Genomic DNA, 16,600 nt, shown 5'->3' with positions numbered 1-16,600 from the left:
ATTCCAAAAATCTTTTATTATTTAATAAAACATATTACTAAATAACAGATTCTGAAACAGCATTAGCATTATATTTCACAGGAGTTGGGAGCAACGTGTTCTATTTCCCAGCTGGTAAGTAAAGTTGATACAGGATGCAAAACATGGGGTGTTGTCCCTGAGCAATATACTACAAACCCACTGCACTTTATGCTTTTCCTCTCCCCTATACAGGAGTGTTTGTTTTCTATAGCTGTGTAAAAAACACATCTCAGATTATACTCAGATTTTTGTTGTTTGCATTTTGATCTTCCCACTGTTATTTATAGTGAAACACCCTTTCTTACTTCTACTTAGAAACCTCTGATGGGATAGTCGAGCATGTGTATCTGATGGTTTACACACATCTTATTAAAATATATGCTGGGTGGCAATATTTGATTTTAATAAGAATATTATTCCTGTGGCAAAGGATTTGAGAATGGGACAGATCAATTCTGAAAGTCATTGCATTTTTGTGCCATTAGTTTTAGGAGTATCTTTTCAAATTATGTATTTAAAGCCCAAATATTAAATTAAGAAAATGATTATTGGTCCATTTCCTATATTTTCCAAGGATAGCATTTTGAGTTTGGCACATGACTTTGCGTAAAAATTAATGGAGTTTATAAGCAAACAGAATTGCAAATTATGTAAGTTTGCAATACCTAATCTCTCTAAACACGTAATCAAAACAAGAACAAAGTGTTTCTTTCCTCACTGTTCCAAACCTATTTCAGCTAATACTTGAAATAAAAATCTCTCTAAGCTCTTCTCTGGGTTATGCCCTTCATATTTATTCAGGCATGTTCCCAGCTTTTCATTCCTCTGCATCTTTCAGTGATGCTTTCTTAGTGCTATTGCCTCTACTGTAGTAACAATTAATGAAATCTCTTCATCCACATGTTTCACTTTGGGTGGTGATGTCTCTTTGTTTCTGTAGCTTGAGTTTTGTCTACTGTTATTTAAGGAACCTGTTTGCAGAATGAAACTGAATGCCTCTCTCATCTCTCAAATGAAAGGTGTGTGTTACACCTTCTGTTAATGAATTTTAGTTTACCCTCTCTAACAATAAGCAGAGTAACAGCCAGGTGTGAAATACATTGTTAGTCTCTGCATCGTTAACTAATAGTCAGTTTTCAGAAGGAAAAATTCAATAGTCTAAAGGATATAGAGAAAACAATTACCTGCAATTCTTTCAGGATTAGTTCTCATTGTTTCCATAAACTGAGTCATAATGATCAGTTCTTCCCAGACTCTGCCAAGGTCACGGATTTCAGGGGCTTCCAGTAAGAGCTCTTGAGCATCTTTATATACTCTTGCAAGGCTGAAAGAAGTAGTGAATCAATAATAACTTAAGACTGATGACTCTTAAGAACCTTTCACATAAAGAAAAAAAAAAAAAGGCAGAAAAAAGCAAGATTGACTTTCTCTGTGCTATGGATGAGGAAAAAAGTTATTTTGTCCTTAGCCTTGAAACTCAAAGTCCAGTTTTGCGGTGGTAACAAAGTAGTTTCAGGTGGCGTGGGATTCAGATTTTGGAGTCCACAGGTTTCAGAGGGCTACTGGTGTGGCAGAAGGTTGGTCTCTTATAAGCCATGATGATCTTGCTGTGGGGAAAGGACCTTCCCCAAACAACACCTATGTCACAGTTGTACTGAAAACCTGCTCCAGTTATGGCCCAGGATCTGCTTTGGCATTTGGTTGGGGCATTCAGAGCACAAGCAGCCCTGATCAGCTGGATAAATGACATGGAAACGTACAGAATCCTCCCCCCTCTCCCATCTCAGTCCCCTCCAATGTAACAGTGATTTTTAAGTACTTTCAGAAAATATTTCTATTGGGGGTTGAAAACAACAGTGCCTGACTTCACCACAGGCAGCTGTTCACCTACAGTTCTTGGGTTTGGACACACATTTCAAATAAGTATTCAGTCAGGTCCTGTGTTTATAAACAGATATGAAAAACAGATCTTATTAGCAGCATGGGAGGCCAAGCACATCTAGGAATTGAAATATCACAGGCTTTTCCTTCTGCAGTAAAACAGATAGAATTTGAACAAATACCTGTTAAGAAGCACAGTATTTCTTTAATGGTTATGTTTTTCCATACATGGAAAGGTAAATCTCTGCCCACATGACTTATTTTAGTTTACAGGAAACAGCAAACAGGAAGGACAAAATTCTTTCAGAAAACACAATGTATTTGCTTCCTCTGTAGTGCACTGAATTTACTCTGACTCACAAAGGGACAGCAGCCTAGAAAAGCCAGAATGTACACAAAATGGAACCCTTTAGCTTCACTGTATGACTGTACCCACAAAGAAGCCCAGGTGACTATTCTAAACCCTGTTCACTAGGAACAAAGTTGAAATGCTAAATTAACTCCAAGCTATGGATTTAAATCCTCTTAAATCTTCTTTTAATTCTTCTTAAATCCTCACCTTTCCCTTTTTGCTTACATCACAGAACTATTCTATAAACTCTCCCCAATATACTGAGGGACCAATCTGAGCAGGCTGAAGATGCTTCACCCTTTCTCCTTATAACACTCAGCGGGTGACAAGTTCAACAGGTGCCCAGGGCAAGCTAACAGCAGTTGCCTAGCGGGCCTGTACTACTGCAACCCTGTCTTGCACACAGAGCTCTGCTTACATGGAGTTGTTGTAGTTGGACACAACACCTGGACTCTCTCCAGGGGTTGGGCTGCGGAAACAAGGGTTGTTCATGTTACAGAAGATGCCATGTAACCACGGCAGTGTTCCTGCAGATGGCATTGCCTTGTTTGGGAAGTGACCTGGAGTTGGGAAACAAAAGAATATAAATGATTACGTGCCTTTTCTAATGGAGCTTGTGTGAAACTGAATTGCATTCTGAGTTTTTTTTACTAAACAAAGAATAGTTTGTATAGGATTTTTGAAAGTAATTAGCACTGGACTAATTCTGTTTCCAATGAGACAAGTGGCAGAGAAGGTTGTTTTTTTTGTCGTCCCCCCCCTCCCCCCAACAGAAATGGAATACTAGAATTCTGAATACTTTCAAAAATCCTACTTTCTGATTTTTTTTTATTTTTCAGGCAACACATTCATAAACAGTCCAAGCTAAATAAGCAAAACCTGGTATCTCTGGAGTCAAGTAATTATCTAGCCTGAACACTAAACAACTAGGATGATTATCATGCTACAGTATGTACAAACAGTAATAAATACAGAAAGAGTCAGTATTACAAGAGGAGCAATAATCAGCATTACAGCCTTTCAGTATAACTCTGGTTTAAGGTCTCTGGTTTGCATAAAGACAGTCAGTTGGTTACTACCTACTAAGAAAAGAAGCCTACTGTGTAAAATTCATATTTGCTTCACTAAGGTCTACACTTCCACTGGAAAACTCTTAAGTGTTCACACATAATATCTTCTAAAGGCACTGATAAAAACAATATGACTATTTTCTACTGGAACTTAGTTCTTACCTAGCCTTTTTATTTATTTATTTATATTCAGTAGTGAGACAATTCATCAACAACAGAATTATAGAAATCTACAATTTGACAGAGCCTTGAGACATCAAGTAAGTCCAACCACAAAATAGCTCACAGGAAAACTAGAGTTTTTTTCCCCCTTGTTGGTAAGTTTTATAATATATGGCTACAAATAACTAAACTACTCACAGCAAAGTCTGTCCTTTTGCCATTAGAAAATACTTGGCATCCAAGACCAATATCTCTGTCTGAGACCTTCTAGGCATTACCTAACACAGGTCAGAGCATTAAACTTGTCAAATGTTCTTACATTCATGTTGGCGATATAATGGATTAGCCTTCCTCAGCCACACAAGGGCAAGAAATAATGACAGAGGCCACACAAGCTCCACCAGAAGACGAAGCTGGAAAAACAAAAAGCAAAAATCCATTCAAACCAAATGTTAAAGATAAATTAAGTTCTTACACGAAGTGGATGACACCGTAACAATACAGAAAAACAGGATTAGATGCAATAGAGAAACAGAGGGATTTTATCCACACTTTTGCAACGCTGGACTCATTAGCAGGCTAAAGTGTAACATACATACCTGAAGGTAAAGCCTTTATCATAAACCTACATTCTTTTATATTTACTTTTGCCTCTTTTTGTCACCACTCATTTTGACATCATTAATTTTCTAATACAGGTAAAAATGTATACATTAAGATCAAACCTCTTACTGAATAACATGCAAGGCTCCATCCAAGGCTGCTTTATTGCCCAGGTCTTTTAATACACTTAGTACAGACATCAGCTGCTAGCTGTGACAGAAAATTAAGGGCACTACTTTACCACAGAGAAACATCCTGCCTGTTTTTTCAGTCTTTCCTCCACTCTCATGTTTCAGTTTTACTGCCTCTGTGTGTTTTGGCAGAGGTTTGAAACTACAGTTCTTTGATCTTGTGACACAGGCTTTGGGCTCTGAGGACCAGCTTTTTTTTTTTTTTTTTTTTTTTTTTTTTTTTTTTTTTTGGTGTGTGTGTGTGCCCAGCCACGTGGCGCTTTTTTCCTCCTCCCTGCAAGAGCCAGGACAGACTCTTTCCACTGCGTGGGTTGTACTACATGCACAGGAAAGCTCTCCCTGCCTCCTTTCTTTTACTCCTGCCTCCCACATCAGGCACCAAACATGTAACAGTAGTGTGTACAGCAGCAGAGCCAAAGACACCACAGGCCACAAGTGAATGTAATTTTTTCCCCCTTTTTCTTCAGATTGAGCCATGCAGGGTAAAAGATACTCCACAGAATAATTAAGAACAGGTTTTTGGAGCTGCCCTACTTTTTCCACTGTCATTCTGTTTACTGGCTTTAATTAAACACAGTTTAAGATTATGGCAAAAGGATACAAAGCTTTTCAACAGGCAACTGTTTCCTATTTCACACTTTGTTACGAGGTTGGTTTGTTAAAATAAATAAATAAATAAATAAATAAATCACATCACCTAAGAAGTTATGCATGTCTCATTTTTAAAGCCAGACAAAATCTTGCTAGAAGCAAAGGGCAGATGACAAAATTTTTGGAGTAGGAAATCTCCCACTGTACAGTTCTTCTCCTCCACAGCTGAGCATACAGTGTTACAGGTCCTTCTCAGCAGCTGGTGTGTCTACAGGGCAGACCACTAACACCCACCGCCAACAATTTAATAAGATGTTTGGGATAAGCATTATGTGTAAATGAACTCCAAGGGGTAAGAACTTGGGAAGACTCCTGAGTTGTCATTTTTGCTGCAGATAACCCGGGTTATTGCTCAGGTGTTGGCTCTTCCTCCATTCCCAGGAAATAAAAAATCCTCAGGTTGAATTCAGCATTACTTTCTCTCTGATCTAACTAGTTTGGATGGGATTGAAGGCTAAAGTACAAGTGAAGCTTTCATTCAGTGCGTTGTACAATGAGGACTGACCAAATGCTGTTAGCCCTCTGATATTTTCCTGCAGGCCTTTTCCTGTTAATACACCGGTATCTCAGAACATACTAGGAAGGATCAGAGAGCAGCACATAAAACCACAGAACCATAAGATTAAGAGCCAAAAATTCCAGCAATGCACACAGAGGAATGTAATATCCACATGGACTTGTAATGGAACAAGATCAGTGGTAAGACCATATAAATCTGACAAGTCTACATTGGCTGTGGATCATCTGTTAACTGTAAGGAAGCCTTTCCTCTTGTCAATTAGAGTAAATAATGAACTTAGGTAAAAGATTGGATATGCCTCCATTTGTGGTACAGCATGATAGTTACCAAAAACCAAGCTGATTTTCCCCAAACATTTTGTATCTGCTTTTGACATTAGGGATTTTTGTTTTGGTTACCTTGTTTCTCTGTGTGAACAAATAAGCAGGTAGATTTATGTACTTAAAAATAAAATTATTTTTACTGGCTCAGTTTTAAAATTTGTTTTACCCTTCAGAGTAGAGAAAATATTTCTCTGATGTGGATTAAATCGCTGTGCTTAAAAGCTAGGAATGATCACCACGAAAAGGCATTCTTTGGCAACACCAGGAAACCCCGAGGCTAGCACTTTTGAAACTTCTAAAAGAAAAATATTAAAAAGAAAAAAAAAGGAATTCCTAAAACCCAAGCAAGAACTTTGGGTGAAATATCTGGAAATACTTGCTTAAATCAACAGTATTTCATACACTGAAAATACTGAAGACACGGATCTATTTGCTAAAAAGTTTTTAAAAAAGGCTTTCAATTCTCTCAGTATACATATTATACATTCCAAGATGGACTTACTTATGTTTCCTTCCTTCTTTCCTTCCTTTTTTCCTTCCTTCCTCTCTCTCTTTCTTTCTCTCCTTCTTCCTTTCTTTTTATTCCCTGAACTTGAGAACCAAACTATTACAGCTCCTTGGTAATCAGTAAATGCAGGCTAGCTTTGTAAAGGGGTCCTTATATTTGATGTAATTTAGGTGTGGATCAGTTAATTTCATACTGTATTAAATCACGACTTGACAATGTTGCATGCACCAGCTCTTGCTGGCAATGCAAACTGTGGGATAAAGTCTGCAGAGAAGCTACGAAACAACAGACATTCAATTTGTCTATGGAAAAATCACATAATTCTTTGATCCTGGAATTTTTAGCTTGAGTCATTCCTAATAACTAAGATCTCCAGGAGTTATGGAAGAGGACAAGACAGCTGGTGCATTTTTACACAATATACCTTTTGTTATTTTCTATTAGCCAAAACCAAGCAAACAATCACATTAGCATGGACACAAAAGTGGGCTCTGTCTCAGCTCCGTCAGCAAAATAACTGGAAATGTTGGAGGTACCTTCCGTCTGGTTTTGACCAAGTTCTAGTCAAAGCAACTCTGGTTCCAAGCAACTCCGGATACATTTATTACAACTTTCAAACAATGATAGCACAGAAAAAATCAGGACAGCATAGGCAAGCATTTCAACTTATCCTGATTCTGTTTGATCCTGTTGATGTCTGTATCAAGACAAAATCATCTGCATGACTGTTACAGCTTCACAGCTGCCTGACTGTAGTTCCTTATTATTTTTAGTTTGAAATGGTTGGTCTTTCTCTATATGAGCTCAAAGGGAACTTTCCATGAAAAACAGCTTGACAGAAGCAGTCTCAGTACATCATATAACCATGACCCTGTCTTAGGGTTTTGACCAAGAAATTTCAGAAAATAAAAAAAAAGAAGAAAAAAAAGGTGAAATACAGTAGAAACTAATACATAAATCTGCTCTAATCCATGACTAAGTGTCACAAGATCTAGAAGGACTGAAAGGATTTAAATACTTCTCTGACTTCCACTTTTTTATCATGATATTCAAGCACATAAAGAAAAAAAAATTAATTGAGCTTCAAGCCCCTAATTGGATTCACTTCTAAAAGCAGTTGGGTGTAAGAGGCAAATCTAAAATTAGGAATCAAATTTCCCTGAGCCCACATTTTCCTGACAACAGATCTTCTATGAATGTAACAAAATATTACTGCCCACAACTCTTTTCCTTGTATGCTGTAGTATTTGTAAAACAAACAAAGAAAACAATGCAACTCTGTCTGCAAGAAACATCTTTGCGAACTGCACAAGACAATATCCCAGTCTCATTTGATTCTGTCAGGAATTTGTGATTTTTATATGCTGATAAATGTATCACCAGTTATTTCATCCAGGGGACTGCATGGTCCAAAGCTGAAATCCAAAGACTAATATTTTACCTTTTGTCTTTTCCGAAGAATCCAGTTCTTCCAGAGTAGAAGTCTGATTTGCCTAAGGAAGTTCATTCTTCTGCACCAACTGTTCTAGCAAACCTGTGGCAAAGGATACATTGACATTTCTCAGCTGACAATTTAAACAGATCTGAGATCAACAAAATTGTTTTCTGTTCTTATTTTAAGATTATGTTATTGTAGAGATTGGTTCCTGTCATTGTCTGCGCCATGTAATTTTGCACTTGATATACTATCACACATGAAAAATTGTGGTTTTCCTTTGTTTTGAGGCTGTTTCCTGTCACACATTTTATCAGCAAAAAGAAAGAGAGAGGAAAAGCATTTCTTTCAAGTGAAAAAATGTCACTAACATTGAATCCAGCTATTAAATTGGACTTTCAAGTAATAAAATGATGAAACAATTAACCGCTTTATCAGATTAAATCAGTGTTTTTAAAATATTTTTTTTGTTTTCCAAGAAAACATGGATTTCCAATTACTTTACATAAAAATACTTATAGGCAGAATCAGTCTTTCCATTTAGACACTATAAATGTATACTGATAAGCACACTGGGTTTTGGAAAGACGAATTAATTTTGTTCCCATTTAAAACAAAATAAAAAAGAAAAAACAAACAAACAAACAAAGAAAACAGGATCTCAGATTTACAGGTTTTTAAATTCAGCGCCTTGTAGGAAACTTTACAGGGGATACAACAGAATTTAAGCCACTGTATGCTCTGCTTTCCAGATTCATGCCTCATTTTAACCACCGTGAATTTTTACCCTCAAAAAGAAAAAGAGAATTGGACACATAAGTCTAAACAGACACCTTCCACATACAGGGACCTATTCAAAAATAAAGGAAACATTTTAATTTATTCCTGTATACACTTCCTACTTTATAGCTGCCTTATGGATAAGAGAGTAGTTTCTTCATGATTGATTAGTAACTGGGAGTCAGTGGAAAGGAGATGTAAGTTAAATATTGGAAAGCACTTTCTGACTATGAGAATGATGATGTAGATCTGTTTGTTGGATATTACCCAAATCTCTATCAAGAATTGCACAGGCAAAACTGCTCACAGATTAGGTGATTTGTTGAGTCTCTCTTGCCACTGTTCATCCAGAATTTTGTTTGTAGATAAACTCTTAAGTGGAGGAAATCTTGTTTTAAGAGGCAAAGCTTGGATAGCATGTAAGAATATATTGTCCTAACCTGTCAACACAGCATTAGTTAGTTGACACAAAAATAAGTAATAACTCTTTGACCATTTCAGAAAATCTTCTCAGGTGCACATTTTAAGATCTGAAAACAAATTCAGACCTCAGCAGGAAACAGGAAGACAGCATTGGTTAGGGGGGCTGACACCTGCTGGAAAAATGTTCCTAAAAAACATGCAGATCTCTTCTGACACATTGAACACGGAAGAGATGGGGACAGAGTGTTTGAGACCAAGCTTAGCTAGAATTGTCTATGCTGCTTACCGGGGACCAAATAACAAGACATCAATTCTGCAGAAAAAATCAATGCAAAGCTGATGATGACGAAACCTGCATCATTTCCCATATTTTGTAGGTTAAGAGTTTTGTGTAATTTTCACTGTTAGTCCATCAACTGTAATAACTCAAGTTCTAGAACAACACAGGAAACGAGACCAGGTAAAAAAAAGCTATTGCTGTTGTAAAGTGTAAATGGATTAACATTTGATGGTTTGAAGACATACACTTTTGGATTGCAACAGCTTCCCAGCTTGACAGGATAAAATCTAAAGGGAACAAAATAAACCAATTGCTTTGAGTGACTCTGACCAATTCCACGCTACTGCGTTGAAAAGTAGTCCTTATGGTACAGAGAGCATTAAGATCCTAAACAGACATAATAACATAAACTAGACATAAACATAGACATAAACATAACAGACATAAACTAGGTAAGAAGGGGGATGGGGCTGAAACAAGGACTGTTGGGGCTGTGCCAGGGGGAACAATGGCAAGGCCGGAGGATAAGGTAAAGGCCCAGCTGAAGTGCATCTACACCAATGCACGCAGCATGGGTAATAAACAGGAGGAGCTGGAAGCCATCGTGCAGCGGGCAGGCTACGACTTGGTTGCCATCACGGAAACGTGGTGGGACCAGTCTCATGACTGGAGTGCTGCGATGCCTGGCTATAGGCTCTTCAGAAGGGACAGGCAGCACAGAAGGGGTGGCGGTGTGGCTCTCTATATTAGAGAGTCTCTCGATGTTGTAGAACTCGAGGCTAGGAATGACAAGATCGAGTCCCTTTGGGTTAGGATCGGCAGGGACAACAAGGCTAGTGTCCTGGTCGGGGTCTGCTATAGACCGCCGAACCAGGATGAGGAGACGGATGAGGAGTTCTACAGGCAGCTGACAGAAGTTGCGAAATCGTCAGCGCTTGTACTCGTGGGGGACTTCAACTTCCCTGACATATCCTGGAAGCACAACACAGCCCAGAGGAAGCAGTCTAGGAGGTTTCTGGAGAAAGTGGAAGATAGCTTCCTGACGCAGCTGATTAGTGAACCTACCAGGGGTGGTGCCCCGCTAGACCTTCTCTTCACAAACAGAGAAGGACTGGTGGAGGATGTGATTGTCGGGAACAGTCTTGGGCAGAGTGACCACGAAATGGTGGAGTTCACTATTCTTGGCGGGGCCAGGAAGGGAACCAGTAAAACCACTGTATTGGACTTTCGGAGGGCTGACTTTGGGCTGCTCAGGACACTAGTTGGTGGAGTCCCATGGGAGGCAGTTCTGAAGGGCAGAGGGGTCCAGGAAGGCTGGGCGCTCTTTAAGAGGCAAATCCTAATGGTGCAGGAGCGGTCTATTCCCATGCGCCCAAAGATGAGCCAGCGGGGAAGAAGACCAGCCTGGCTCAACAGAGAATTGTGGCTTGAGCTTAGGAGAAAAAAGAGGGTTTATAATCTTTGGAAAATTGGGCAGGCCACTAAGGAGGACTATAAGGATGTAGCGAGGCTGTGCAGGGACAAGATTAGGAAGGCCAAAGCTCGTCTGGAGCTCAATCTGGCTACTGCCGTTAAAGATAATAAAAAACGCTTTTATAAATACATCAACACAAAAAGGAGGACTAGGGAGAATCTCCATCCTTTACTGGATGCAGGGGGAAACTTAGTTACAAGAGATGAGGAAAAGGCGGAGGTGCTCAATGCCTTCTTTGCCTCAGTCTTTAGCGGCAAAACCGGTTGCTCTCTGGATACCCAGTACCCAGAACTGGTGGAAGGGGACGGGGGGCAGGATGTGGCCCTCACCATCCACGAAGAACTGGTTGGTGACCTGCTACGGCACTTGGATGTCCACAAATCGATGGGGCCGGATGGGATCCACCCAAGGGTACTGAGAGAACTGGCAGAGGAGCTGGCCAAGCCCCTATCCATCATTTATCAGCAGTCCTGGCTATCGGGGGAGGTCCCAGCTGACTGGCGGCTAGCAAATGTGACGCCCATCTACAAGAAGGGCCGGAGGGCAGACCCGGGGAACTACAGGCCGGTCAGTTTGACCTCAGTACCAGGGAAGCTCATGGAGCAGATCCTCTTGGGAGTCATCATGCGGCACTTGAAGGGCAAGCAGGTGATCAGGCCCAGCCAGCATGGGTTTATGGAAGGCAGGTCCTGCTTGACGAACCTGATCTCCTTCTACGACAAAGTGACGCGCTGGGTGGACGAGGGAAAGGCTGTGGATGTGGTCTACCTTGACTTCAGCAAGGCTTTTGACACCGTCTCCCACAGCATTCTCCTCAAGAAACTGGCTGCTCTTGGCTTGGACTGGCGCACGCTTCGTTGGGTTAGAAACTGGCTGGATAGCCGGGCCCAAAGAGTTGTGGTGAATGGAGCCAAGTCCAGTTGGAGGCCAGTCACTAGTGGCGTCCCCCAGGGCTCGGTGCTGGGGCCGGTCCTCTTTAACATCTTCATCAATGATCTGGATGACGGCATTGAGTGCACCCTCAGTAAGTTTGCAGATGACACCAAGCTAGGTGCGTGTGTCGATCTGCTCGAGGGTAGGAAGGCTCTGCAGGAGGATCTGGATAGGCTGCACCGATGGGCTGAGGTCAACTGTATGAAGTTCAATAAGGCCAAGTGCCGGGTCCTGCACCTGGGGCGCAATAACCCCAAGCAGAGCTACGGGCTGGGAGAGGAATGGTTGGAGAGCTGCCAGGCAGAGAAGGACCTGGGAGTGATGGTGGACAGTCGGCTGAGTATGAGCCAGCAGTGTGCTCTGGTGGCCAAGAAGGCCAACGGCATCCTGGCTTGTATCAGAAACACTGTGACCAGCAGGGCTAGGGAGGTGATCGTCCCCCTGTACTCGGCTCTGGTGAGGCCGCACCTCGAGTACTGTGTTCAGTTTTGGGCCCCTCGCTACAAGAAGGACATCGCAGTGCTTGAGCGGGTCCAAAGAAGGGCGACGAAGCTGGTGAGGGGCCTGGAGAGCAAGTCCTACGAGGAGCGGCTGAAGGAGCTGGGCTTGTTCAGCCTAGAGAAGAGGAGGCTCAGGGGTGACCTTATTGCTCTGTATAAGTACATTAAAGGAGGCTGTAGTGAGGTGGGGGTTGGCCTGTTCTCCCATGTGCCTGGTGACAGGACGAGGGGGAATTGGCTAAAGTTATGCCAGGGGAGTTTTAGGTTAGATGTTAGGAAGAATTTCTTTACTGAAAGGGTTGTGAGGCATTGGAACGGGCTGCCCAGGGAGGTGGTGGAGTCACCATCCCTGGAAGTCTTCAAAAGACGTTTAGATGTAGAGCTTAGGGATATGGTTTAGTGGGGACTGTTAGTTTTAGGTCAGAGGTTGGACTCGATGATCTTGGAGGTCTCTTCCAACCTAGAAAATTCTGTGATTCTGTGATAATGACATGCAGCAGACAACAATTTTATTTTGGGAGATCCAGCTTCACACTGATGGGATTTGGGGCCTATTTTGACCATTTAACAGAGGGAACAAAATTGAAGTCTTACTTTGAGACCAAACACCTGAATACAGAAGAGTGAGAAAGAAAATCTGTATCAAGGTTCAGATTGACCATTTGATTCCTATGTATACATGGGTGATAGAAAAGGCTAGAATTTAGACAGTATCATTCACTTTTTTCCCCTCTTTTCCTCAGTAATTCAAAAGAAGCACATCTAGTTCTCAGATGTTTACCCAATCGAGCGCACTTCTGAGCAATTAACTGTTGGAAGGGTTTAGATCCCAGGAAAATAAAATAGAATAAAATTGGCTGACCTTCAAGGCAAGACAAGATTTTGGCAGTTTCACTACTGACAGCAGGTTCTGCAGCTGAACAGGCTGATGGCTCCCTTGGAAAGCCAAGTTTATATATATATTTAGTTGCAGGCAGCTCCAGTAGCAATCAGATTTCTGTTGCCATTAGTGTGGCATGCCTGCAACTCCTTAAGGGTTTCCACTGAGGTTCTCTTCACAGAGCTGCTGACTACGGGCAGTCAGATGGCTTTCTGACACCCTTGCATAACCCAGGACTCTCTAACCTGTTGGTGTTCTGAAGAATGAATCCTACAGCTGGAAAAATGGGAAAAGGCCAATTCTGTTCTAGCTCCTTTCACCTTCCTCTAAACCCCAGGTGGGCACTCTGCAATCTTTCTGCAACAGCTGTGAAAGGAAATTCAAGCCTTCATTCCAAGGCCATAAAATATGTACTCTGCCAGTGCTCTGGCCTCTCCTCTTCCTCCTCTTGGCTCATTACTGAACTATCCAATATGTTGTTTCTATCTCACTGAGAGATTCCCTAGTAGTACAGAGTCTGTCAGCTCATGTTCCCACATTGCTCGCAATGTATGACATACCTGCACCGTCCTGTAACTTTTACTATTGTTGTTAGCAAGTAAAAATTGCAGTGCAAGGTCATGAATGGGGTAAGGATTGCCAGATAACATTCTGTTAGCATTCGCCCTAGAAAATTTAGCTACTTTTCTGACACTTGGCATTTAAGTAGTAAAGAAGACAGAACTAATAACCTTGGGAAGAAAAAGGGACATAAGTAAGGTTATCCAGATTGTCCTTCTACATTAAACCTTGCTAGTTAGGGCTGTTGAGAGCCATCAGGAGAGAGATTCCTTATAAGAGAAGTAACTCCTTAATGATAGACAACCTAATTAACATGTACAAATTGCAAAGGAATCAGTGAAAGAAAGAAAACAGTGATTAGTAGACTGATTGCCAAGGTTAAGATTCTGCTAAATAAATCAGAATATAAAAACATTTTTCTTTTTAGCCTAAACCAAGATATTTAAATTATAGCATTAATACTTGAGGTGCAGACAACATATAAAACATGAAGAAAGATTCCATTTTGCTCTGCGGACATATTTTAGAAACATTTCTAATTTTACCACATATTTACATTTTACCAGGCTGCCTTGTTTATTAAACCTTAATTGGGAGCTAGTGGAAAGGAGCTTGCTTTCCTAAATGGAACACTTTCACAATTATGACTGTTGTCTTTGTCTTAAGTCTGTTAAGAGTAATTGTCTTAACCTTATACAGCTTAGAAACCTAAATTAGACAGGTAAACATGGAACAGAAGTGTAGGAAAAAAGAACTAAAATAGTGCAATCAGGAGACAGTGGAGAGATAAACCTCAGATTCTGTAGCAGGACAGAATAAATAAGTAGTAACTCATTTTCAGTCCCGAAATATCCTTCCCTATCTAGGCATTACTCGACAGATTAACATAGAACTGTATCGTCAAGATTCAAACTCTACAAATTTAAGTAGAGCAAAACAGTGCAATTTAACTACAGAGAAGGTCCATGCTAAAAATAGTACCTAGCAACAATGCGTTGAGAACTCCACATGGGCTCTGGAGGTACGTGAACTTCTGAAGTGATTAGTCATGCTGTAGATCTACCTTTGTTCTTAAAGGCAGAAGCATCCAGATCGCAAGATCAGCCAGGGTTTGAGACAACTGCGATTAGGAACAGCACAGGCACTACAAGAAATTCAGTTACCAAAAAAGTTAAGCTTATTAACACAGATATTAACCCCCCTCCTAAAAGCAGAAAACTACAACAAAAACAAAACAAAAAAAACCATGCCACATTAAGAACTGTTCATTCAGCTTTCCAAAAGAAGCTAATGCAAATCAAGTTTGTTAATATTTAGAATGGCGTGCATTTGCTGCCCAAAGATAACAAGCTCAAAGGATGTGACTTATATCCACGGCATACATAAATCTCTGGATTGTTAATTTTCCTTTTGCAGGAACTGATTTCCACTTCCGGGGGCTGAGTGTAAGGGTCAACAAAAATAACTTGGTTCCATCAGCAGCATACTGCTGAAGCGTGGTAAGACTATTACAAATTCCCAAACCACAGGAAAATAAAAAATGGCACTTCTTCTGTGCTTTCTTCCTTTTTTGCTTGCTGTTAGTACGATAACATAGAAAAATGATTTGCTGCATACATTCAGAAAAAAAAATTATATGTATTGTTGACAGAAGACAAGTGAAACAATTAGTTACATCCATTATTACCTCTAGTTTTCCTACACAATGTAACAAAGCTAAATACTGATTTTAAATCAGTAGAAATAAGTTAACTTTTATACTTAAAAACCTAATTTCTCAAAGTTCAATCCTATCTTACTACCTTCAGGACAACATCAGAAAGAAACAAGCAAACAAGCAAGGCATAAAAATATCTTTAAAAAATAAAGTCATAAAAAGGGGCTTTTTCTTCATTCTTTTTCTAGCTTTTGCCTTTCAACAGGAAATATAGCGACAGCTTTTAAAACCTTGACATTCTAGTGTTACAGTTGGAACTACAAAAAGCCATTAGAAATTAAGTTAAGCATTTATTTCTCAGCTGATAGTAAATGAAGACAGTAATAGACTGAATCAGATGCCTCTGTATTTTACTTCATGTTATGTAACAGGGAGGCCTAAAAATGAGTTAAACAAATCCACATCATGTGGAGTAGGTTTCATATTTTGACTGGCTGCCAACAATGAACAATAGCTCTTCCCTGACTTAATCCTGGAGGTTCAGTAAAACATTCCTTTTTTTTCCCAGACTGTAAATAGCAGTTAGCAAAGGGTACTCTTACCCTGTTTGTACTGTACCTATTATACCTTATTAATAAAAGCTATCAACAAATTCTCTTAACTGTGTATTTCTTCAGGTATTGTATTTATATTTTATCCATTTAATCAATACCTTCACTATGTTCCTGCTTCTGCTGAGGACCCTGAGCTCCAGGGGTACTGACATATCAGACTACTTCATTACCAGGTTAAGAACAATGCAGTGTGTTAATTAATTCTTAGACTGTTTAATCTAAGCACTGTCCTTAGTAACTTTATAAGCAGAGTTCTTCAACTGTATGTCTGCTGCTATGGTCTTAGAGAAGACACAAGCCTTTCCCACTACTTCAACACTTAGTTCATAGGAATTTCAACCCTTTCTCTAAGCTCCATTTGTTTTATGAAGGTGGCACAAGTATTTTTCTCTATAGGAGACAATGTTCTAGAGACTGGGAATTTCTTCTGGGCTCTCTAGACAAATCAAACCTGCAGTAACTGGAGAAAAATATTTTTTTACCCAGTTCATTTTCACACATGACTATGACAAAATGAATGTTTTTGCTGTTGCTGCCACACTTCCCTTGTGAAAAGCATGGAGAGTTTGTTCTTCTAGTGTCTGAGTGTGCAAAAGTAGCCAGGTACGGTAGTTTAGTACATTTCTTCATGGATCATCACTCCACAGGAAGAGAGAGAGAGTGAGACATAGAAGTAACCATTTCATAACACCACTATAGGACAAAGAAGACTGTTCTTCTCAACCAAGACTTCTTCAATGTTAGGTTTTCTAGAACTTCTAAAATGTCAGCAAGCTGCAAG

At 40.1% G+C, this 16,600-nt stretch overlaps 1 protein-coding gene across 6 annotated transcripts in view; it reads right to left on the bottom strand.

Annotated features, from left to right (window-relative positions):
• The window catches only part of ABCA4 (ATP binding cassette subfamily A member 4), a 76,453-nt gene extending 61,492 nt beyond the window's left edge, over positions 1-14,961 (bottom strand). For 2 of the 6 annotated variants that reach the window (XM_068689987.1, XM_068689986.1), the window contains exons 1-5: positions 14,530-14,956; positions 7,724-7,816; positions 3,806-3,899; positions 2,673-2,814; positions 1,206-1,345 (exon numbers count right to left, since the gene is read on the bottom strand). In XM_068689987.1, coding sequence (XP_068546088.1) covers positions 1,206-1,345; positions 2,673-2,814; positions 3,806-3,899; positions 7,724-7,789 — 442 coding nt within the window. In that variant the 5' untranslated portion in view covers positions 7,790-7,816; positions 14,530-14,956. Of the gene's footprint in view, positions 1-1,205; positions 1,346-2,672; positions 2,815-3,805; positions 3,900-4,330; positions 4,483-7,723; positions 7,817-14,529 lie in introns of those variants that run through there. The other 4 variants (XR_011098747.1, XM_068689988.1, XM_068689983.1 and 1 more) reach the window with 4 other exon arrangements.
• Between the last annotated feature and the right edge of the window lie 1,639 nt (positions 14,962-16,600).

This window comes from Anas acuta, chromosome 8 (assembly GCF_963932015.1).
Source record: "Anas acuta chromosome 8, bAnaAcu1.1, whole genome shotgun sequence".
Taxonomy (NCBI): Eukaryota; Metazoa; Chordata; class Aves; order Anseriformes; family Anatidae; genus Anas; species Anas acuta.
The sequence above is the reverse complement of the archived record's forward strand: the minus strand, read 5'-3'. Positions and strand labels throughout refer to the sequence as shown.